This window comes from Tachysurus vachellii, chromosome 1, assembly GCF_030014155.1.
Source record: "Tachysurus vachellii isolate PV-2020 chromosome 1, HZAU_Pvac_v1, whole genome shotgun sequence".
Taxonomy (NCBI): Eukaryota; Metazoa; Chordata; class Actinopteri; order Siluriformes; family Bagridae; genus Tachysurus; species Tachysurus vachellii.
The window spans coordinates 27,976,015-27,999,781 of NC_083460.1; the positions used below are offsets into that span (position 1 = coordinate 27,976,015).

The 23,767-nt window shown below is 37.4% G+C and overlaps 2 protein-coding genes across 6 annotated transcripts in view; both read left to right on the top strand.

The window, feature by feature from the left end:
- Positions 1-190: 190 nt before the first annotated feature.
- On the top strand, positions 191-20,121 carry phka2 (phosphorylase kinase, alpha 2 (liver)). Its single transcript, XM_060881294.1, has 31 exons — positions 191-576; positions 1,468-1,626; positions 2,537-2,584; positions 2,664-2,832; positions 4,001-4,083; positions 4,171-4,251; positions 6,300-6,398; positions 6,570-6,716; positions 7,873-7,926; positions 8,169-8,291; positions 8,608-8,703; positions 8,907-9,014; positions 9,130-9,208; positions 9,311-9,445; positions 9,650-9,759; positions 10,752-10,896; positions 11,050-11,128; positions 11,238-11,395; positions 12,446-12,616; positions 12,936-13,042; positions 13,317-13,450; positions 13,554-13,710; positions 13,809-13,888; positions 14,007-14,085; positions 14,676-14,805; positions 15,376-15,477; positions 15,586-15,704; positions 16,755-16,808; positions 17,163-17,390; positions 17,519-17,719; positions 19,044-20,121. Exons 1-31 carry the CDS (start codon positions 499-501, stop codon positions 19,215-19,217), a joined length of 3,687 nt encoding a protein of 1,228 aa, XP_060737277.1. The 5' UTR covers positions 191-498; the 3' UTR covers positions 19,218-20,121.
- A 2,305-nt stretch (positions 20,122-22,426) lies between these two features.
- mcf2l2 (MCF.2 cell line derived transforming sequence-like 2) overlaps positions 22,427-23,767 on the top strand; it is a 68,839-nt gene continuing 67,498 nt past the window's right edge. For 2 of the 5 annotated variants that reach the window (XM_060881305.1, XM_060881312.1), the window contains exon 1: positions 22,427-22,782. In XM_060881305.1, coding sequence (XP_060737288.1) covers positions 22,704-22,782 — 79 coding nt within the window. In that variant the 5' untranslated portion in view covers positions 22,427-22,703. The remainder of the gene's footprint in view (positions 22,783-23,767) is intronic. The other 3 variants (XM_060881321.1, XM_060881327.1, XM_060881336.1) reach the window with 3 other exon arrangements.

Sequence of the window (23,767 nt, forward strand, 5' to 3'; positions counted from 1 at the left end):
GAACATTCCTACATTCAAACCATATATGATTTAAAAAATATATATATTTTTTCCCCAAATGAGGTCTAATGTGATAACGCAGACGTATACAATTATAACGCGTTTTCATATTTATATATGAGGTTTTACATTTTTACATCATCAACAACCAAATAGATGCTTCCTGTTTTTTTTTGTATACTTCACAGTAAGAGTCCCTGTCAAAACAGTTATTTGGCCTATTGCACATGTACATGGGCGAGTGTCAAGAAAAAGACGATGTATTGACGACTGAACTGATCGTCAGCTTTGCTTTGAGAGTCTTTAAGAAAGATGACAGTATCTTCTTTAGGGGAGGTGATACTTGTTTGGCTTGCTGTCCTTATTTATATTGTTATATGATTACTAACAATGAAGTAACAGGTCAACTTAAGCATATTTGCTCCGATCTCCAAAAGACGAACAACAGGAGATTTGTATGATTTGGTTTATTGCTCGAATGATCGGAAATAAATCAAGATGCGAAGCAGGAGCAATTCAGGAGTCCGACTGGATGCGTTCTCTAGACTCGTCCATGAGACCATCCTGTGCTATCAGGCAAGTTTACTTTAATCCTGTTTATACTAAGAGTCTTATTAACTTTATCATTTACGATAAAGCACGTTCGATAGATAGTTGGCGTGAAATGTTTTCTGTAACTCGATAAAAACGCGAACCTTCAACAGAACACTATTATTAAATGATTATAATCAGCCGATCCAAAAATAAACAGCGCCTGGACAAAGGTCACCTTTGGGTGAGGAACCGAGTGAGGAACCAAATGAAGATTCACAGATTGACATAAACTACAGAACCTACAGAAATTCCTTTTTTTGTATTTTATTATTTATTTATTTATTTTGTTCCACAATCTATCAATAATTGTATCTAGACTATTTCTCATTATTTTTTTTTTGTTTGTTTGTTTTTGTACAGTATAAATTGATCCTTAAAGGAAAACCTGACCCTGAAACCAGGCAATCCATTTAAAAGCTGTGGTTTTAATCTTTTGTTTGGAATTGTAATGAAATTACACATGAAATAAACACATTCAAACAATATCTGATGTCTAAGCTCCTAAAAACATAAGATAATTTCTATTCTAAGTCATCATTCCATAGGAATGAAAATACTATGTAGCTATTACGGAGACTGCAAACGCTGGACTCAAATTTCACCAAAGGAAAACAGCTACGTATACGATGCAAAGACTTAGGAACCTTATCTGCTCGAGCAGAGTGAGTGAACAGTTGAGGAGGTGAGAGAGCTAGACATGACAAAAAAATTAAGTGCTGCTGCATCGCTCTCTGTTTGTTAAGTATGCAGTCAAATATCATTTTTGAGCAAACTAATGGAAGTCGGTTATGTATTGTGTCTATTCATTCCTAGATTGCTTGGCTCATTTCAGTTTCTGTGAATCAGAAATAACACGTGTATGTGCTTGTGTAGAATCCAGTGACAGGTTTGCTCCCGGCCAGTGCGCAGCAGAAGGATGCCTGGGTCAGGGACAATGTTTACAGCATTCTGGCAGTGTGGGGACTGGGAATGGCTTATCGCAAGAATGCGGACCGTGATGAGGACAAGGCCAAGGCCTATGAGCTTGAACAGGTGAACAAATCTTAAAATATTACCTTTTATTATCGAGACGAATTTCTACTAAAGTTGGGCCGTATAACATGATATAGAATTTTTGATATTGTGATAAAATGTCCCAGTAATATTTTCAAGAAGAGATATTATGGGTCTTGTTAATGTTTTTAAAACCATTGAAAAATCTGATTGAAACCAGCTGAGTTTATTTTGTACTTAGCGGCTATCTTTTAACTTTATATTTTACTTAATTTTCAGTGTTAAGTAAGATTACTAATTTTGTAATAATACTATAATAACAATACACACATTGTAATATTGTACATTGTGATATTATACATTGTAACACATGAAATGTCTTTTAGTATTGTAAGATTTTGTCATATCACCCACCCTTTAATTTTCACTGCATGGTCCAGGGCATGTAAGAACATTTTAGAAGTTCACATAATTGGCAGGCAATAGATCTGTATAGTTTTTTTTATTTAAGCCTTTCATTTTCTAGAAAGTTTAACGCACCCCTCAGCTGTGCTCCTTTTCCTCAAAAGGCCACCCAGGAGCCATATGTTTTATATAGAGGGGGTTAGGCTGGTAGGGACACAGTTGCTTATTGGTTACTATGTTTCCCTTGGGCTTTGGGTATGATTCCAGCCTCAGGTTTCTTTCCTCTGTCATGCCCTGACTGTCATCTTTAAATCTAGTGTTAAATTTTCTGTAGTGTGCCAGTGGTGTGTGTGTGTGTGTGTGTGTCTGTTCAACTCCATGTTCCTGGTGACCCTGTCCAGATAAGGGCTACAGAAAATGGATTAATGGATGTTTACGCTGGTTAGGTGAAACGTTCAAGCCTCGTCAATGCTTTAACTGCAATTGCACTTTTGTTTTCTAAAGATAAAAAACACTTCTTTAACCATGTTTGTTTGTTCCACAGACTGTGGTCAAGCTGATGCAAGGACTGCTGCAGTGCATGATGAGACAGGTAAGGTCGAGAAAACCCACTAGATTTATGTGATTAAACTTGTCTTTGAGAAAATAACATGGTCGTGTGGGCATGACAGATGGAGAAGGTGGAGAAGTTTAAACACACACAGAGCACCAAAGACTGCCTGCATGCCAAGTACGACACGTCCACTTATGCTACAGTGGTTGGGGACGACAAATGGGGGCACTTGCAGGTAGACGCCACGTCATTGTATCTGCTCATGCTGGCACAGATGACGGCTTCTGGTGAGCACAAACCTACATATTGTCCTGTCTAATGATTAGTATAGTACTTCTTTTTCTTCTTCTTATTTTAAAAGACAGTTAACAGATTTGGCTGCGCTCTTTAACTGGCTGTGTCTGCTGGTTATCAGTAACAGAGCTCTTAAGTGATACCACATAAAATCAGTGCAAAAGGTATAGAAAAGGTGGGTTATTTTAAAATGAAGATGGTTTCCTTTTATAGCTCTCAAATTGTGCCCTGGGCAGAGTCCAGGAAACCCTTTGGTTTGAGAGCCATTTGGTTCGAGTCAAATGACATAACAGTGGTCACACTTTCTCCATAACATTTTGTAGATTCCTGTACTGTAGATTTGCATCATTGCGTTATATATACAGTATTTTCAGTATTAGTTTAATTTCACTGACAATTTGCTTAGGTCATAGTAACCAATTTTAATATGCTGTTATCTGTTTCCTATACAGTAAATGAATGAATGCTATGATGATAAAACGCATAGCGTACTTATGCACTCTGAATCGACCGCAGTTCACTCTTAAAATGGGTGAAAAAAATAGCACGTGTCGTTTGTATCACAGCCACTGTTTGTTGTTCTTTTGTATGATCAGATTCTGTATAATTTAGTTTTGTTGCAGGTAGGTTTTTTTTATCTTTCTCTCAGTCTTGCAAACAGAAGTAGTTTGAGGAAACTCTTAAAACTCAGAAAACTCTGGGTTTTTTTTTCTTTCAGACAGAAAAGGAGAAGAGAAGTAACAAGTATGTTACAATTGCTCCAGCTGTCCCATGTATTTTTAGAGGCTTGGGATAAACCAGTAAATGCGTAATAATTAGAAGATCAGTAGATAATTTGTTTCTTTTCATATAGTATTAATTATAATATTAAAATAAATACAAATTGTTAGATGACTACATTTGCTCACTAAACTAAAAGAAAGTTTAATTTTTTTCATTTCATTTTTTTAAATTGTGTTTTATTTTGCAATAATTTTGACATTTCTGTTGATTCATATACAGGTTACAGGTTGGAAGGTCCCAATTCCTGACTTTTAAATATTTGTAGAAATGTTAAACATTTATAGGCTCATTACTGGTCTTTAATCAAGCGGCTCATGTTGTTTCTGTCAGGTTTCTTCTTCTATCAGTAAATGCTTAGTGATTATATCCCTGTTACAGGCCTGCGTATCATATCGAACCTGGATGAGGTGGCTTTTATACAGAACTTGGTGTTTTACATTGAGGCTGCTTATAAAGTCGCTGTAAGTGGATCTTACTCTTCGACACATCCGTTAAAAATGTATGTTTTTCAATTGATGAAGGTGGATAACAACATTGTTTCTGTGTAGGATTATGGCATGTGGGAGCGAGGAGACAAGACAAACCAGGGGATTGCTGAATTAAACGGTAGCTCTATTGGAATGGCTAAGGTAGGAAGTGAAGGTCTGCTGATGGGGCATTTGAGGAGTTTTACAATAATGAGCAGTTCGTTAGTGTGAAAAAATTTTTGTGGCTTTGACTGTGCATTCCAGCACATTGGTTATAATTGTCAGCTTTAATCATACTGTACTCCACCATTCCTTTCTTTCTTTAAGTTAGTGGAATGAATAAACATGTACCTACTGTAAATAAAATTCATACTAAGGACCTGTCATACTTAGATTTTAAGAACGATCTCAGAGAGCTCATAATTTAGCATAAAAATTTCTAGCTAGGAATCTTATCTTCAGAGTGATTCAGGATCAATCTCAGAGCAACACTTAGCAAGGAAAATACAACAACTTTTATATTAGAAAGGAGGTGGGGCTTAACCCTGTTACTAGGTATGACACATTTTTTTGAAGACTGTGATTGGTTGTCCTATAACAAAAATAGGAGTGCTTTTAAATTTTGGTCTATTATAAGCCTTCACTTTGTCTCTATGTTAAGATATTTGAGGCTCTATCGTGTAGAGATTACATTCATGATCGATTATATTATGCGCAAACATCTGTATGTTATAAATGTAATAAATGTAAATGTAAACATCTCCGACACAACATAGAAATGTCATAGCTAAAAATGACATAATTTCTGCCATTTCGGCTCTGTGTCGGAGATCTAATATATCTCTAATATGATTGGTCACAAATATAATCCTTATGCAATCTAATCAATAACATCTTGTTTACTCACTATCATTATTAAATATTGTATACAATACATTTCTTGTCCCTCTTCACCTTTCAGCCATTTTCTCCTCTGCTAAAGAAACTCTTAAGCCTCTTAAAAGTTCTTCTTCATATTCCTAACACTTTAAGCTTTTGAGCTCTTTTAAGGGTTAAAATGTTTTGTGGATAACTTTTATTAACTTTTATTAACTTCTTTGATAGGACCTTCTCTTTAATTATAAAGAGAAACACCCACATTTCTAAGAATTTTCGTCAGAATTTCTTCACTAGGAGAAACTATTAACACTAAGAATTTTCACGAATATGGGCCCAGAAAATATACTTTAATATTGTATCATGTTTTTGTATTGTATTTTATGTATCTATGTATTTTTACAGAATAATTCTCAAATCTGATTGGTCAGTAGTTTAAATCACAAGTTTGTATTAATGCATTCCTTTAATACTGTATTCCTAGTAATAATTACACAAGGACTTGTAGGGTCATATAAATGGAATAATTGTAGATATGGTAAGGTTTTCTTTAAAGAGACATTTATTCAGCCTTTTTGGTAGGAGTCTCCCATGGCGGTGCTTTATAACAGAGGTAATTTATAACTCTCTGACACAGTCAATTGTCCAAAACTTTCTGATCCTTGATAAAATGAGTAATGTTGCATTTTTGTTGAATTAAAAGGCTGGTGAGGGAAGACCAATTTATAGCCATAAGTAATAACAATAAATAAATTCAGGGTCTTGTATGCTGTGTTGTTCTTTAATTAAAACAATAGATAGTGCTGGTAAATTGCTGTAGTATATGATGATGAAAACACTATGGCTTGTGCTGTTGTTGGAAAATAATCCCATTGAGGTTGGGTACAGTTACACTGCTCTGTGTTGAGTCTCTTCACAGCAGCCTGTCTTTAATTATTTTCCTATAACTGCACACCTTCTTTTGTGTTCTTGTCGTCATATATACAGTACATCAGCATGTATGACGTATGCTTATGTGAGGAAAAACACACAGCAAAAATATAGAAAAAATAATAGCATGATACACTATAAAAAAAATCCCAATATTTAGCTTCTGCAGGAGAGCCATATAGTAGATCTGCATTATAATAAATTTGGTAGAAGTAGAACATGTTTCTAATGCCACTTCCTAGTTGTGGAGGTGTATAAAGCCTTCATTGGTATCAACAGTGGTAATTAAGCATATATAATAAAATAAATGTTAGATATAAATGTTATATTATAATAAATGTATAATGTTAAATGTTTAATTTCATTATATGTTTCTTTCTTTATATGTGTAATATGTTTTTTAGGCTGCACTGGAGGCCATTGATGAACTTGACCTATTTGGAGCTTATGGAGGCCCCAAATCTGTGATTCATGTTCTACCAGATGAAGTGGAGCATTGCCAGGTAATAAACGAAACTTTTTGGATTCATTCTGAAATTCATGCAAAATCGTGTTGCTTTGAGGTTAGCCGAGCTGAGGTTAGGAACGTGCTCAACAAATGAACATTTACCTGGAAAATATTTTTTTCCCAATTAGCACTGTTATATCATACATAAACAATGATCTGATTCCAGTCAATCCTGTGCTCCATGCTACCACGAGCCTCTACGTCGAAGGAAATTGATGCAGGCCTGCTCTCGGTTATCTCCTTCCCTGCGTTTGCAGTTGAGGACGCTGACCTGGTCAACATCACCAAGGGTGAAATCATCTCCAAACTGCAGGTACACTGCCTTCTGTGTTCTCTGTTTTATCTCTATACAACTATACAATACAACTGATGTATTATAACAAAACAAAACAAGTAACGCCAGGATTTCAGCTCACAGGGAATAAATAATTGCAGTTCACTGAATTACAACACTCACTCTCTCACTCACTTTCTACCGCTTATCCGAACTACCTCGGGTAACGGGGAGCCTGTGCCTATCTCAGGCGTCATCAGGCATCAAGGCAGGATACACCCTGGACGGAGTGCCAACCCATAGCAGGGCACACACACACACACTCTCATTCACTCACGCAATCACACACTACGGACAATTTTCCAGAGATGCCAATCAACCTACCATGCATGTCTTTGGACCGGGGGAGGAAACCGGAGTACCCGGAGGAAACCCCCGAGGCACAGGGAGAACATGCAAACTCCACACACACAAGGCGGAGGCGGGAATCGAACCCCCAACCCTGGAGGTGTGAGGCGAATGTGCTAACCACTAAGCCACCGTGCCCCCTGAATTACAACACAATATTTGTAAGTGTACATTGTGTATTGATCTGAAAATTGGGTAGATGAGACCTCACAAAACCTGAAACTTGTAACACCTCCAGGTCCACAAATAGGACAAACATATAATCTATTTAAACACCTCTAATGTAGTTTCTTCTACTTCTTATAAATTAAATTTTAGATTGAATTTTAAGATTTGGATAAAGGTGGAACCTGTCCTTAATATTAGACAAACTAAGTGTAAAAAAAAAAATTAGGTATATATGCTCTAAGTATCTAGGGCAGCACGCTGGCTTAATGTGTAGCATGTACGGCTTGTAGATCCAGGGTTGGTAGTTTGAGTCCCGCCTCTGCCCTGTGTGTGGGTGTGTGTGTGTGTGTGTGTGTTTTCCTGTTCTCCCTGTTTCAGAGCTTTCTTCCAGATTTTCCAGTTTTCTCCCCCAGTCCAAAGACATGTGCTGTAGGCTGATTGGAATCTCTAAATTGTTCACTGCCTGTGTGCATGTGTGTGTGTGATTGTTCCCTGCGATGAATTGGTACCCCATCAAGGGTGTTCCCCAAGTGTAGGATTAGTGGCCCAAAAGATGGATGGATGGATGGATGGCAGCTTAAATGTAATACATTTTAAACTGTGATTCAACAAATTTTAGGGACGTTACGGATGCTGTCGTTTTATTCGAGATGGCTACAAGACCCCGAAAGAGGTAAGTAAATGTATTAAGCTTCTATTATTAACCATTATATAATTGTGGTAAAGTTGAGGGTCAGAGCATATAAACAGCATTTATACAATACATACAGTAGCATATAGTGGCATATCGTAGTTACATGTAAATATCAACATTTCCAAGGATTAGTCAGACAATTGTCTTTTTAGTTGTCGTATCTGTGTATAATTCGAATGTTGGTTAAAACGTTGGTAAAATGTTCATACTTTTTTAAACAGGATCCTTCTCGCCTTCATTACGACCCGGCAGAACTGAAGCTGTTTGAGAACATTGAATGTGAATGGCCAGTCTTTTGGACTTATCTCATACTGGATGGTGTTTTCAGTGAGGATCGTGTACAGGTATACACATCGTTCTTTCACCACTGGAGTGACAAAAATTTATTTTCATGTGCTCACTGTATATGGTCACATGATTTCAGTATAAATTAACCTGTTATAGAACGTACCTTAACAAACAGCATCACTAAGAACAGTTATGAAAACAAGTCTGGAGCAAAGAAAGTTCGTAAAAGCATTAATGCTTATTATTAAAAATGAAAAGATTTATGTCGCAACAGTGATTATGCTTAGGCACGAGTTAATGTTGTGGTAGTATTTGTTGGTGTCCACAAGGGGGCTGTATGTGATTATTATTAACACTAATGTAACTGATTAGGTGCAGGAATACAGGGAGGCTCTGGAGGGTGTCTTGATCCGAGCCCAACATGGAATCCGGCTGATGCCTGAGCTTTACGCTGTACCTCCTGACAAGGTGAGCGTGAGTGACTCAATCTGGCTTTTGTGTATTTTGTGTATATAAGTGCATGCATATTAAATTGTGTGTGTATGCCATGTAACTGAGTCAGTGTATTCGATAAATTGGAAACCCAACGTTGATACAAAGTAGAATTATGAGTATTATCATAGTTTTTTTTCTTCTATCATTGTAAAAAAGGAGTGTTTGTGTTGTTTCAGGTTGAAGATGAGTACAGGAACCCTCACAGTGTGGACCGTGTAGCCACAGGACAGCTGCCTCACTTATGGGGACAGTCTCTCTACATTCTGAGCAGCCTGCTAGTAGAGGTACCGCAGCTCACATACATAATATGTATTCCCTTAAAACCGAGTTATCCTGTCCTGTATGCTATGCAGTCTTTTTTTGTGCATCACTATCATTCTTCTTTATTACTCCAATCAGGGTTTTCTTGCTCCTGGTGAGATAGATCCTCTAAACAGACGGTTCTCCACTGGGTTCAAACCGGATGTTGTTGTCCAAGGTAAACAAACACTTGTGATTAATCTTAGAACCCTAATTCCCAAATCCAAAAGTATACAATTGCAGTTATGTTTGGGTTCTCCAGAATATGTTTTCTTTTTAGTCAGTGTAGTAGCCGAGACGGAGGAGATCCAAGCACTGCTGAGGGATTATGGGATTGAGGTGCAGAGTGTCGCCGAAATCCAGCCCATCCGAATCATGCCAGCCCGTATACTGAGCCACATCTATGTCAAGCTGGGTAAAGATTCAACACATTTATTTGTTTGTTTGTTGGTCATTTTACCAATTAATCCATGTTAATGGATAATGTGGGCGGGGATAAAATACTTTTCGGGACCCATATTGTACATACGCAGCATTTATATATGAGGCCTCAGGACTGTAAATAGGTGTTATGCACAACACACTTAACTTTACACTCAAGAAAAGTTTATGTGCACAGGGAGCTGCAGGAAGCTGAATTTGACCGGGCGGCCCTATAGACACATTGGTGTTCTAGGGACTTCCAAGTTCTATGAGATCAGGAACCGTACCTACACCTTTACCCCACAGGTAATGTTACATTTCTAATGCTGTCAAAGGATCTTTCAGGAAATATATTGACTATACAGGTTACATTTGATTTTCCTCCACACTCTGGCACCTCAATGATGGATAAAATTGATTAACAAAACAGCCGGAAACTATTATAAGGGTGAATTTCTAAATTAGGCACAATAAGGTAAAAAATGAATATTCAGAATTACTAATAATGAATATTAACATGTTATTACTGTTTTCTGTTTCCCCTCTCTCTCTCGCTCCCCCCCCCCCCCCCCTCTCGCTGTCTCTCCCTCTCTCTCTCGCTCTCACACTTCCTCTCACTTTCCTGCTCTCTCTACCTTGTATTTACACAAGGAATTTAACGTCCCAGCTGGGACCGCATGAGATATTAAGTTACTCAGATTAGTGCACAATTTAATTATGAATTGTCAGGGATCAGCACGGATCTGTCAGGGATCAGCGCGGACTTTTGGACACGTGCTATTGTTTGTTTGTTTTTGTCACGTGTCTGTCCCACCTTCGTCTGCTCCTCCCTGTCTCCACACCTGGTTCCCATTGTGTGATTGACTTGTCTGTGTATATATGTGAGCTTCATTATTATTCATTAGTTACGTTAGTTCCCCGTGTAGTGTGGATATGTTTGTTTGTCTTCCTTATGTATTAAACCCCTTTCATTTGAAGCTATCCTGCATACGGGTCTGTCTCCTTCCTTCCGTATCCGGGGGCATGACATGAATATTGATTGTATTTCTGGAATTATATTTTTTTCTCTAAATATAAAATGAAAAAATTATATTTCGACATTTAATATTGATTCGTAATATCACAAATGATTCATTACATTAAATAATTTATTAAATAACTGATTTGATCCAAAACTATTAAAGTACCATTCACTGCAACCCTAATTCATGTCAGTTTCACTTATTAACCCTGCTTATAGCTGAAAGTGGAAGGAAAGAAGAAAATAATACTGAATTTATTTCTTTTCTTCTCTTCAGTTTATTGACCAACATCATTTCTACCTGGCTCTGGATAATCAGATGATAGTGGAGATGCTGAGGACCGAGTTAGCCTACCTCTCTTCCTGTTGGAGGATGACCGGGAGACCCACACTCACCTTTCCAATTACACAAAGCATGCTGGGTAATAGACAAATACGTTTATGGTCAAATATAATACGTTTATGGTCTCATATATACTTGCATATGTTAAACCCTCAATTCTAACTCAAACCCAACTGAAACGAGAACGTAAGATTTCTGGGGTTTATTTTTGTTTGTTTTTTTGTTGTTATAGTGGATGACGGCGAAAACATTGATCCTTGCATCTTGTCCACTTTGAGAAAGCTCCAAGATGGCTATTTTGCCGGAGTGAGGTCAGAAAATACTGCTCTAGTCAGACATACATGCTTCTTTTAATCCTGCACACTAATAATTTAATTTGCACACTATTGCAGTACTTCACATTGTCTCTCTGGTCTGTAGAGTTCAGATGGCAAACCTCTCCACATTCCTCACTACCTCCTTCCACACCAAGCTCACTTTCATGGATGCTGACTCAGAGGAGAACCTTGAAGAAGAAGAGGATGACTATGATGAAGATGAAGATGATGAAGAAAATGTCCATCGTTTTTCCAGCAGTGGTATTTTACTTCTCATTTTATTTCTAATGTCTGGTACAAAAACTAGTAAACTTGCAAATAGTTGGAGGATATGAAGCTTTGATAAGTATTTGTTCATTTAATATAACTCTTTGTGTATTTCTTTGTTAAAAATGTACCAGTTCAAAAATGTCTGTCTGCACTCCTTCGCATCATTCTGACTTTCCCACCAAAAAGAAGACATCTTTGTTAGCAAGCAATAATGAGAAAAGATGAGAAATGACTTTCTCTTCAGCGTCCATTTTACTGTAATGCACTGCCACTGTCTGTATCTGTATCTGTCTCAGTATCGGTTCAGTACTCCAATTATGTGCCTAGTGTGGGTGTAAACTAAAGCAGAAGACAAATATGAATCCTACCACTCTGCCAAAGGAACCATTAGAAAAAAGATTAAGAAATACATAGCCATGTCAGCATGATCTATTAATTCTGGCTCTGACTCGATTTATCACTTGACAGTGTTCCTCATATTACCCAGGACTTTTAGACTCAATGCACAGTTGTTGTTTTTTTTTTTAATTAATATATTACGCACTTAACCACTATAACCTATAACACATACATTTGTTCTTTGGTTCTCCAAAATCTTTAAAAAAAATTTTACCAAATGATGTTATTTAACAAATAAATAATTTTAACAAATGAAACCCTAATTTTTATCACTATGACCTGTGCCACGCCGTTGGGATCGCGGCAGGTTCATGTTAATAAACATCTTTATTTGAGCGTCATAAAATCTGCAATCAGGTTGCTCACTCAAATACTGACTTGAGATGTCAGTTAGTTATTTGTATCTGTTCAGCAACTGCAGACTTGGCTTGAATGGATTTAAATCTGTAGTAATGCAAAAAAACAATTAAAAATGGCAGATATGAAGATCTCATCACAGGCAAGTGCTATTATGGACTATTAGGTTTCACATCTCTTATTTATAAACACGACAAAGTATCTTTTAAAGCCATCGATACTTTTCCAGTCAATTCTCCAAAGAATTATTATTATCCTCTTTTTATTATTGCATTTCCTTTTTAGGAGGTTCCAAAGATGTGCTCGACCAGTACTTTGCCCACCTGCTGGAGAGCACAGCCACAAAGTCACATCTCCCTCCCATCCAGAAGGGGCAGGACCATGTTTTCAGCGCTGAGCACACCACCAGGGACATCCTCACTCTAATGGCTCAGGTTCAGGGACGCAACATGCCCAGTGAGCCTTCCAAATGCCTACCAATTTGCCATAATCCCTCCATTGTCTATTCACTGATCTCCCTTTAACATTATTATTATGACTTTTAAATATGAGATTTATATTCTCACTCTGTCACGTGGCTGGATTTTCATATCCTGTAATTGAGAAGTATTCTCAGTGGGATGCTCAGTTAATTAAAGTGAATAGCAGAGTGAATATAACAAGACAGAGCATGCTGCATGCTCTTCTGTGAAGGGTTTATTTCAAATACAGGAATCAAGCTTTCTCTCCATGATGCTCTCTGCCATTTCAGACACCTTTTTTTTTGGCTTTTCAGAGGCATCTATGTATTTACCTGTGGTTCCCATCATGAACAAGCACAGGAAGTCTCTGAACCTGCTGGAACTCCCACACCCTCCACAACACACTCCTCAACAAAACAAGGCGAGCGGAAAATACTTGAAATCAAAATTCGGAGTTGAACAATCTACAAACTTACAAAATCTACAAAAAAAATATTACTCTATATTACATCTTCTTTAAACATGTCCAATAGATTTAAACCCAAGAATATACTGTATATTTTGTCTGTTCAAGTATATTGGTAAAGATTCTATGATCAAAACCGAATGGAAAATGTCTCCCCTCTGAATAGTACTTTAGGTTTAAAAGTTTTTTCCACTATTTAATTATTGTATGTGTGACAATGTTTGACTAGGCTCCTGCTCCTGACCTTCACCTGCCCCGTGATGCTCAAGGCAACACAGACTTTGCTTCTCTTGTGAATCACCTGAAGGAATGCCCCTCATTACAGGACCAGGCTGATATTCTTTATATCCTTTATGCTATGAAGTAGGCATTCACTTATATTTATGTAATCAGATCTATTGATCTAGCATCCTAATCATTATCAATCTTTTTGATTTTCTGGTGATCTGGTTGCATTGGTGCTCAGAGGTCCAGAGTGGATGGTGAATATATCGGGGCAGAGGGTAGCGACAGTACGCACTCTACTCGAAGAGCTTTACGTCAAGGCTGGAGCATGTAAAGAGTGGGGACTTATTCGGTACATCTCGGGCATATTGAAGAAGAAGGTGGAGGTCTTGGCTGAGGTAGGACATTTTGTTTTGACCAATTTTGACCAGTTGAGTCTCTTGTTTTAAACAAGAACTGACTAGACTTGGTAAACTATCCTCTGTCTCAACCTCAGGCCTGCACTGATCTGATCTCACATCAGAAGCAGCTGACCGTGGGTCTTCCTCCAGAGCCGAGGGAGAAAGTCATCACTGTGTGAGTATGCACTCCTTCACACTGCCTTGCCATTGAAGGATAATTACAGATACTTAGCCTTAATGTTTCTTTTTTCTTATTTCACCATTTATTTTGCCACTGTAATCTGTTCTCTTAGTCCTCTCCCACCTGAAGAACTGAATAATTTGATCTATGAGGCCAGCGGTCAGGATATAAGCATTGCAGTACTTACACAGGTAAAGATAAGACCTAAAGAATAGATATGACAAAAACACAAATGTATATAATTTGCGACTTAGATCAAATGAGACTTTCATTAGATGTTAGCTGAATTAGCCTCTTAGCACTAGTGTACAAATGAAGAAACCAGCACTGCACATGTCTTGGCTGATCAGCTACATTTTGGCTGTAAAAAAATAAAGTGGAATTTTTGCAAAGTTTTACTTTAATATGTAATATATATAGTTTAATTTACTTTTCTGCATGATACCAGAAACATCTCTGTTTTAAATTTCTTTTTCTTAGTTTAAATCCATTTGCTCTATAAAGTGGAAAATCGATAATGGACATAAAAAAGAAGTTATGGATATTCTAAAAAAGCCCTTTATATTCTGACTCTTGTTTCTGTTCTCCATTATTGGAGACCATAAAAATAGAAAAATGAATCTTTAGGGCATGACACTTTGTATCGAAGATCATAAAAATAGATATAACTATTAGCTTCTGAGTCTGTTTCGTTCTTGTAGTTAATAAAGAAGTCAATGAAAATGAACAAAAAAAAAAAGAGTTATTAGATTGTAAATAATCTTTTCTGGTCTTCATACAGGAAATCATGGTGTACCTAGCTATGTATGTCCGCTCCCAGCCGAATCTGTTCGGAGACATGCTGCGCCTGAGGATAGGCTTGATCATGCAGGTGATGGCAACCGAGCTCGCTCGTAGTCTCCAGTGCTCAGGTAATGATGCTTAGTGCTTTTTGCTAGTGACTTAAACGACTTGAGCTCAAATCCAGGGCTGTTGGGCACACTTGGGTTCTTAATGGCTATCTTCATAAAATGCTGTGTGTGTTTGTTTGATTACATCCATCCATCCATCCATTTTCTACCGCTTATCCGGGGCCGAATGTTTGGCTGGCTGACTGAGTGTATTTGATTTAATTTTTGATTGAATGTTTGTTTAGCTGAATGTTTGTTTGAATGTTTCCTTTTGATTGAATTAATGTTTTATTCAATATTTGAATGTTAATTGATTTAATCTTTGTGTGAAGGTTTACATTTTTGATTGATTGAATGTTTGATTAAATGCTAATTGACTGAATGTTATTCTGTTTGCTTGACTGGATATTTGATTACTTGTATGTTTGATTTTTAATAGAATGTTTGATTGTCTGAATGTTTGCTTCTTTAATTGAATGTTTGTTAGGCCGTTTGAATGAATTGGTTAGTTGAATTTGTTTTGTTTCAAATGTTTTTGTTTGCTATATTTAGTATGAAACAGTCTGAATAAGTGATTGCTCTTCCTACTAGGCGAGGAGGCATCTGAAAGTTTGATGAATCTCAGCCCATCAGACATGAAAAATCTGCTTCATCACATCTTAAGTGGTAAAGAGTTTGGAGTGGAGCGGAGTGGTGAGTCTGATTACTGTATCTGTATAAAATATGATTGTTTATCTCCATTGTAAGTAAAAAATGAATGTCCTCTGTGTTTTATCATAATAATTCTCTCTTTATTCTAAGTGCGTCCCATTGACTCCATGGCCACCAGTCCAGCCATATCCATCCATGAGCTTGGACACACAGGAGCCACCAAAACAGAACGCACAGGCATCAGAAAGCTGAAATCTGAAATCAAACAGGTTAGAGACAGTCTGTTGAAAAAGCTCATTATATACACATGATCAATTATATAGACATGATTCATGTAAATAATGTTGTGCTTCTTCGATTTTATATGACACTGACATTATTTATTTGTAGCTGGATGACTCCAAACCAATCAGCGTGGGTTGAGTTTGTAAAAGTGTTTAATTCTGGGCATGCGTATTCAGACAACAGAGTTTGCTGCCTCCGAGCCTCATCATTAATTGCATTCGTATGCTTTATCTTGACCATCTTAGGAGAAGTGTGAAATCTTTGTATTCTGCATACCAGAGGTTCTCAAAGTGGGGTCCAGTGCAGGTGAAGCATAGCTGAGGGGTCTGGAATTTTTACCGTTACAGTTATGGAAATCACAAACAACCATTATCAAAGTTTTTTTAATATTATAGTTTACAGCTATGTCCCTTTGTTCAAAAAGTTTGAGAACCCCTGGTATACAGTAGAGCATGCTGAATAGTATTTACTTAACATGATCCACCTTGGGGGGCACGGTGGCTTAGTGGTTAGCACGTTCGCCTCACACCTCCAGGGTCGGGGTTTGATTCCCGCCTCCACTGTGTGTGTGGAGTCTGCATGTCCTCCCCGTGCCTCGGGGGTTTCCTCCGGGTACTCCGGTTTCCTCCCCCGGTCCAAAGACATGCATGGTAGGTTGATTGGCATCTCTGGAAAATTGTCCCTAGTGTGTGATTGCGTGAGTGAATGAGAGTGTGTGTGCCCTGCGATGGGTTGGCACTCCGTCCAGGTTGTATCCTGCCTTGATGCCCGATGACGCCTGAGATAGGCACAGGCTCCCCGTGACCTGAGGTAGTTCGTAGAAGATGAATGAATGATCCACCTTATCTAATACAAATATACTTTTTTCCTTGAAAAAGACAATTTGATTTACAGTGTTCAGACATCATAAGTTGATATATGCAAAGTAGTGTAATGTCAAGTCCATTGCAGATAGAGGTTAATGTTGATGGAGCTTTTACATTACAACATTGAGTCATCATTCCATTGGCAAACATTCTGCTTTTGTCTCATAGATCTGTACTGGCAGTTATTCCACAGGCAGTAATGTCACATCCCCTCGCTCCACGGTAATCATCTTTGTCATGCCTCATGCTTATTATCGTAGATTGTTACTTGTTACTGCTTATAATATGCACAGTTTGTCTGATTTTAATTATAAGTGGCATGAAATGTACACAGAGATTATTGTTTATGCTGTGGGTTGACAAAGTAATGGAAGCACCAGGCGCCAAGGATGTCTGTAAAGTACCTAACTTTAACCGGTGAAAAATTAACTTTACTCGTGAGAAAGGAGATTTCATAGATTTCAACATTTTTATCTGGTGTCACCATTACTTTGACCTTATTGTTGATTTGTTTGTCTCATATAAACACTAATTTGAGAGTGTGTTTCTGTGTATTTCCACATTCATGTGATGCAGAGGTGTAGTAGTCCTTCGACCCCCAGTGGCATCATGTCACCAACAGGTACAGGAGACTCACGCCTGCAGTGGGAAGAGCGCCAGGGGCAGTGGCTTAGGAGACGACGTCTAGATGGTGCTATTAATCGAGTGCCCATGGGTTTCTACCAGAAAGTATGGAAGATCCTGCAGAAATGCCACGGGCTCTCAATCGCAGGATATGTTCTGCCCTCCTCTACTACCAGTGAGGTACAGGAAACACTTGAACACACTTCATGACCCACTCTGATTTCATTATATGTTACAGAACATCCATATTGTTCATATTGTTAATAATTGATATGAACTTTGCAAGTCCATGTGTAAATGTGTTGTAGATGACAGAGGGAGAGATCAAGTTTGCAGTGCATGTGGAGTCCGTGCTGAACCACGTTCCTCAGCCTGAGTACAGGCAGCTACTGGTGGAGGCCATCATGGTGCTCACTCTGGTGGCTGATATGGAGATCCCCAGCATCGGTGGAATTATTCACATCGACCGGATTGTTCAGATGGCAAACGAACTCTTCTTGCAGGACCAGGTACACTGTAGAAACGTTCTACTATCAGGCATTTTAAAGCTATACAGTGCAAATGTTTGTATACCTGTTTCCCTGATGTCTAATAATATTTCTGTATTTGATATATAAATGTAAATCTTTATTCAATTACTCTTTATAGACTAGATTTTTTTTAGTTTGGTGTCAGTTTTCATGTATACAGTATGTTAATGAGGTAATATTTGGTAAATATTTGTATTTGCTAAAGACTTTCCATCAGAAAATGATAAACCAAAATGATTCTTTTTTCGTACTTTAACATAGATGTACATATTTCTATTTGATAAAGGAGTCAATAAAGAAGCAATCCTCTATAGCTTTACTCTCAATTTCTGCTGCCTCTGAAACTACATATACACTGAAATTACAATACACTGACCTTCCAAAATCTAGTTATTTGGTTGATATACCAATTGTTATTGGGATTATAGTGGGATTATACCAAATAGAGAAATTGTTAAACTCAAGTACCTGATGTATGCAATTTCTAGACATTGTTCAGCATTATGACTCTAATTTCTATTAATTTAATAGAAATTAGATCCAATAGAACAGATTAAGGAAAAATAATGAAATGGTAGAACAGTCCGTCATTGTAAAGAGCAGTTTGAATAGATTATATATAGAAAATAAAACCCTTTTCAGCAATTTTCACTGCAGTTATCCTATTATACATAGAAGGATACCTGCAGGTGCAATTAGGATAACTTATATATTAGGATTATTATTATAATTTTTTTTTTTTTGGCTACATCCCAAACATCTCTTTATGTGTATTGTATCGCCTGTTAAAGCTTTTACATTCTGTGTAGTGGCTTTGTGTCTAATAAAGATTAATTGATTAAGAGATTAATGATCCATCCTTTCAATGCAGTAAGTTTTATAAATCAAATAATATCTTTAATACAGATGAATAGGAGAAGACATAACATATCATTAAAGCTATTTATAACATTTATATAACTATTGTTTCGAGCTAGCCAGATCCAATTTTAAACTAGAGTAGTGTAGAAAAGCTTCTATTACAGTAGTTTTTTCATGTAAATAAATTGTTTTCAGTTGACCAGATATAATTGTGCGTAGTGTTGTTCAAAAAATTGAAATTGAAAGCTAAAATTAAAACATTTTTAAAAAATGACTTTAAAAAAACCTGAGTTAAGGAACAGCTTACAGTAAATATAATAATATCATGATCAGCTTGTATTAAATCCTCAAGCCAGGAATGTAGAGTTGTACAGGTTAATTCCTGGTTACATACAGGTTAATCAGTTCAACATTGGCTTAAACCAGTGTATTTCTTTTGCAGAAATCTAGTGGGGCCAATGAGTTTTTCCTAGAGACAGATCCTGCCACAGGAATCTGCAACTTCTTATATGACAGCGCCCCCAGTGGCAGCTACGGCTCTATGACCTACCTATCCAAAGCCGTGGTCACGTACGTCCACGACTTCCTCCCCAGTGGCAGCTGTCTGATGCAGTGAGAAGAGCTGCTTCAGGAGCCTCATCATCAACTTGGGATCAGTCAGTTTACTGCCTTTCACAGCTGCGGTTTCAGATCAGTAGGAGAGCGGCAGCCTGAATGGTGGATATTCCTAAAAAAGAAGTAGATCACTTTAGACCACTGATTTGAAGCTGATTTTATTCATTTTATTTAAATTCATATTAATATAATCTCCATATTAATATCATATTTATTTTTGAAATTAATAGCTTATGTAAATTAATTACTTTTTATTTAAATATTTAATAATTTATCATTTTACTCAAGAATTCCTCAAACAGCGACCAGTATCCCATAATATTATAGTGGAAACACAATGCTTCTATGTGTATTTTCTGTTGTATTGCTGTCTCTCTGTGGTTATTAATGCATGTAGCTAATGTTTGTTTTGGCAATTAGTGCTTACTAGTGAATACAACTAGTGAATACACTCTGATAGTGTAATCCTATCAGACGCTCATAACGCTCTAGTTCTAATGAGAATAGTGCAGCATAATTTACCTCTCATATATGCACTGTACTGGACATGTTTACATGAATGTGTTACACTGAGATGAATGTAAATCCAGACATAAATCAGTACTGTACATCGTTTATATACATGTAGTGCTTCCTGAATTGGAGAACTCTGTTGACAGGAACCTGAAACAAATTTTTTTTCCCTTCCTTGAAAATGGCACATTTATGCAAACTCAGTCATTTAGGCAAAGGGGGAACTGTTGGTTTTTCTTTACTGTACTGTTATTGCTTCTGTACTCTCACTGGGAGAGATCACAGCTTCATTTCTCATGTCTGGGTAGTCAGTGTTTAGTGTTTATATTTAACTGCAATGTATTCCACTTATACACTGAGTTATACCGTAAATTTGTTCAGTTTTATGAAGATCCTGTGTCATTGTATTTATTTTCATCCAAGCTCTTAGTTTAAATCCAGATCTACATTTACAGAGAACTTTATTTGGAACACCTACAGTATACACCTATTGATCATGCAATTATCTAATCAGCTAATTGTGTGGCAATGCATAAAATCACACAGATATGGGTCGGTAGCTTTGGGTGATGTTCAGATCGAAATGGGGGAAAATGTTATATCAGTGAATTTAACAGTGTTGTTTGTTGATTGTTGGTGCCAGATGGGTTGGTTTGGAGTGTTTCTATTAATTGATTTTATCCTATGATTTTCATGCACAAAAGACTTTAGAATAACGCAACAAATAAAAAATATCAACTGAAGGTTGCTCTCAAAAGGAAACACTTTGTTGATAGAGAGGTTAACAGAATGGCCAGACTGGTTTGAACTTAAAGAAAGGATAAAGTCTCAGGTAACCACTCTGTACAATTGTTGTAAGCAGAAATGCATCTCAAAATGTTCATCCCTTAAGCTTTCATGAATATAAAGGTGAGTGCGCAACACAAGCTCAATAAAAAATGGACATCTGCAGACTAAAAGAACATATCTTGGTCTGATGAATCTCAATATATTCTGAAGTACACAAACGTTAATGTCAGAATTAGGTGCCAATGATCCATGGACACACGCCACTTTGTGCCAACAGTCCTGGCTGGTGGGAAATTTTTTCTGTTAATTGTTAATCACCCTGTTAATTGCAATCATTGCGTGACTTCACAGCCTATTATTGCTGACCATTTGTGTCCTTTCATTGCCACCATCTTTTAAGGACTAATTCCAGCGTGAAAATGCACCATGTCACAAAGCAACAGTGATCTCAACCTGGTTTCATGAACATGACAGTGAATTCAGTGTTCTTTAGTCACCGGATCTGAACACAACAAATCACCTCTGAGTGAATTGCTAACTTCGCTAGCAAGGAAGCAAACATTGGCTATTCTAACAGGCTAATCTTTATGCAAATCCCCTAAGGCTTCCTAACATTAGGCTAAATGATGAATTAAACAAGTAGCCAAGTTAGCTTTCAGAATTGCTAGGGCTGTCTATAGCATTAGGGTAATCTGTATGCATGTTCGCTAGCAAGAGTAGCATTAGGCTAATAATTGTATTATGCACTAAAAACGAGAGGCCAATATTTGTTTGAATATATATATATTTGACATTTTTGTCCATGACATTATTGATGGAAGTGGCCTCATAGCTGTCAGCTACATTGCTGAGCTAATGGACAGCACGCAGATGGCATCCCCATACTGTGCCTTTCCAAGACAATCGTGGAGCTCCCAAGGGCAGCAGGATGATGGAGATGATAATAGCTCATCCACCAAAGCTCCATGTAAACTCTGGCACAGAGTCGCACTAGGACGCAGGCTCATTTTAGACAAAGGAAGCTATAACTGTACATAAGCGTAACTGTAGAGACACGCCATTATTTGGTGTGAAAACGTTTATGATCCAGCTTTGTCAAGTAAAGACTTTATTGTAGTGATGTCAGGACTTATTAGGGTCTCAGTAATATGAGAAAACATTTCATTACTATAAGTATCACATTGTTATCATATAGTTAATAAAAATTAGAAAGGCAGATCTTTTTGATTTCTTCAATCAATACAGTATATCTATCTATCTATCTATCTATCTATCTATCTATGTAGATAAAGTCCAAAAATCTATATACTGTATATGGTCTGTATCCTTTATACTGTTCCTTCATAATATGTAGCATGTGAAAATACCTGGTGTGGGATCAATAAAGTCTTATCCTATCTTTTATTTATAATAATAATAATAATAATAATAATAATAATAATAATAATAATAATAAAAGATAGGATAAGACTTTATTGATCCCACACCAGGTATTTTCACATGCTACAGCAGCTGGAGATTACAGAACAGAGGTCAAAGGAGATTTAACAAAAACTGTAAATAAGGAAAACAATAAAGTGACAATGTAAAATATACTAAACACAAAAATGACCTCAGTCTCCTCAGGAGGTGAAAAACAACAACAACAACAACAATAATAATAATAATAAAAAACTTTACATTTAATTTTTAATTTTATATATATTAAATCTATTTTATTTATCTTTCTTCACTACATGCTCGTTCAGGGTTTATTAATTCAGATCCAATCCAGTAAATCCACCCTTCCATGTTTTCTATCTAGGCTGCATGGAGCCTCCTGTCTCCCTGTAGGCAGGTAGCTCTTCTGTGATTTGTTTCCCAGCATCTGACTCAAGGCACCGGCTCTAAGAGCCGCTCAAACATCGTTTGAACATCTTGAACATCGTTTACTGTACGTGTGATCGCATGTACACGATGAATAATTAACATCACCAGTCACACTGTCTGCTGTTTTTGCATTACAACCTATGCTAGGATTTACACATCTAGGATAAGCTGCAGCTTTCTTTTGCTTGAGAGGTGTTTGACAGGCTGGGAGTGGCTGCCTGCTGCTGTGTTGTGAGAGGAGAAGAGGGAGAACCCTGTGTTGCAGCAGGAGAAGAGGAGAGGTGAGGAGAGGAGAGGTGACTGAGGCTGCCCTGAGATGCTCTGCTGGCTGGAGGAGGAAGAGATGTCCGTGCAGGAATTCCTGGAGCGTGTGGGCTGCGTTATCACCCATGTTGGTGAGTTCTCGTCCCTCTTAGATTTGCGTTAGGAATGAAGAAGGGGTGTGGTGGTGGGGCAGGATAAGCATCATTACATCATAACATCCTTTGCAGATTATACACTTTTCCTTCTTGTATGCTTCCTGAATGCTTGCTTTCTGTGAATATCTTTCATTAGTCCACAATCGTGGTTTTCAAATATCTGTAAATAGACTTGTTTTTTTTCCATAAAATGATGTAGCACTGATGACAAAAGCATTTAAATACATTTTCATATTTCTTAAGTAATTAGATTGTTGCTTTCTGTAAGCTGGTGTATCTGGCATTAATGGGTTACGATCTATTTAAAAAAGAAATGACTCTTTTTCTGTAGTGAATGAAAAATATACTATAACACACAGATAGGGAAGTAGGTTATTGTGCCATGCTTCTTCTCAGAGCCTCCTCCTCCTGCTCATACTAGACACACTGGTGCTGAGGCGAGCCTCTTGGGACAGGCTACACGTTGCCATAGAAACTGAGCCAGGCCTGAACAGCTATCCTCACTACACTGATTCATGACACCATATAACCTCTAAAACGACTCCACCTCTCTCCTTACAGCACACAAGGGGATCCCAATTACTGCTCCAGCTGAGGTTTAAGATGGACGCCGGTTCCTAAACGACTGTTAAACTAAAACCATACTCACTAATCTGTGTTTAACGATTATCTCTGAGCAGCTTAAATGGCTGCCACTGTGCACTGTGAATGTACTTTGACCTTGGCCAGTAAATATGACATAATTCATAACTGGAAGACTGAGGCATTGTTATAATGCAGTAGTATTGAATTTTACTGTATATGAAGCAGTCATACAGTTTTATCTCAGTGGAAATGGGGAGCAGTTATCTGTGCTTTTTGTGTCACCCTGGTGCACAGGCCATTGTTTTCATATTAAAAGCATAATGATCCAGAGCGGGAAAAGGCATCAGAGTCAGATGTGTTTCCGTTCAATGCTGTA

What these genes read in the sequence shown, in the direction of transcription:
- phka2 (XM_060881294.1), top strand. Translation starts at nt 499, where the DNA reads ATGCGAAGCAGGAGCAATTCAGGAGTCCGACTGGATGCGTTCTCTAGA. An exon ending in ATGAAGTGGAGCATTGCCAG is followed by an intron (nt 6,399 to 6,569) that starts GTAATAAACGAA and finishes ATCTGATTCCAG; the next exon opens with TCAATCCTGTGCTCCATGCT. An exon ending in ACCGGATGTTGTTGTCCAAG is followed by an intron (nt 9,209 to 9,310) that starts GTAAACAAACAC and finishes TTTTCTTTTTAG; the next exon opens with TCAGTGTAGTAGCCGAGACG.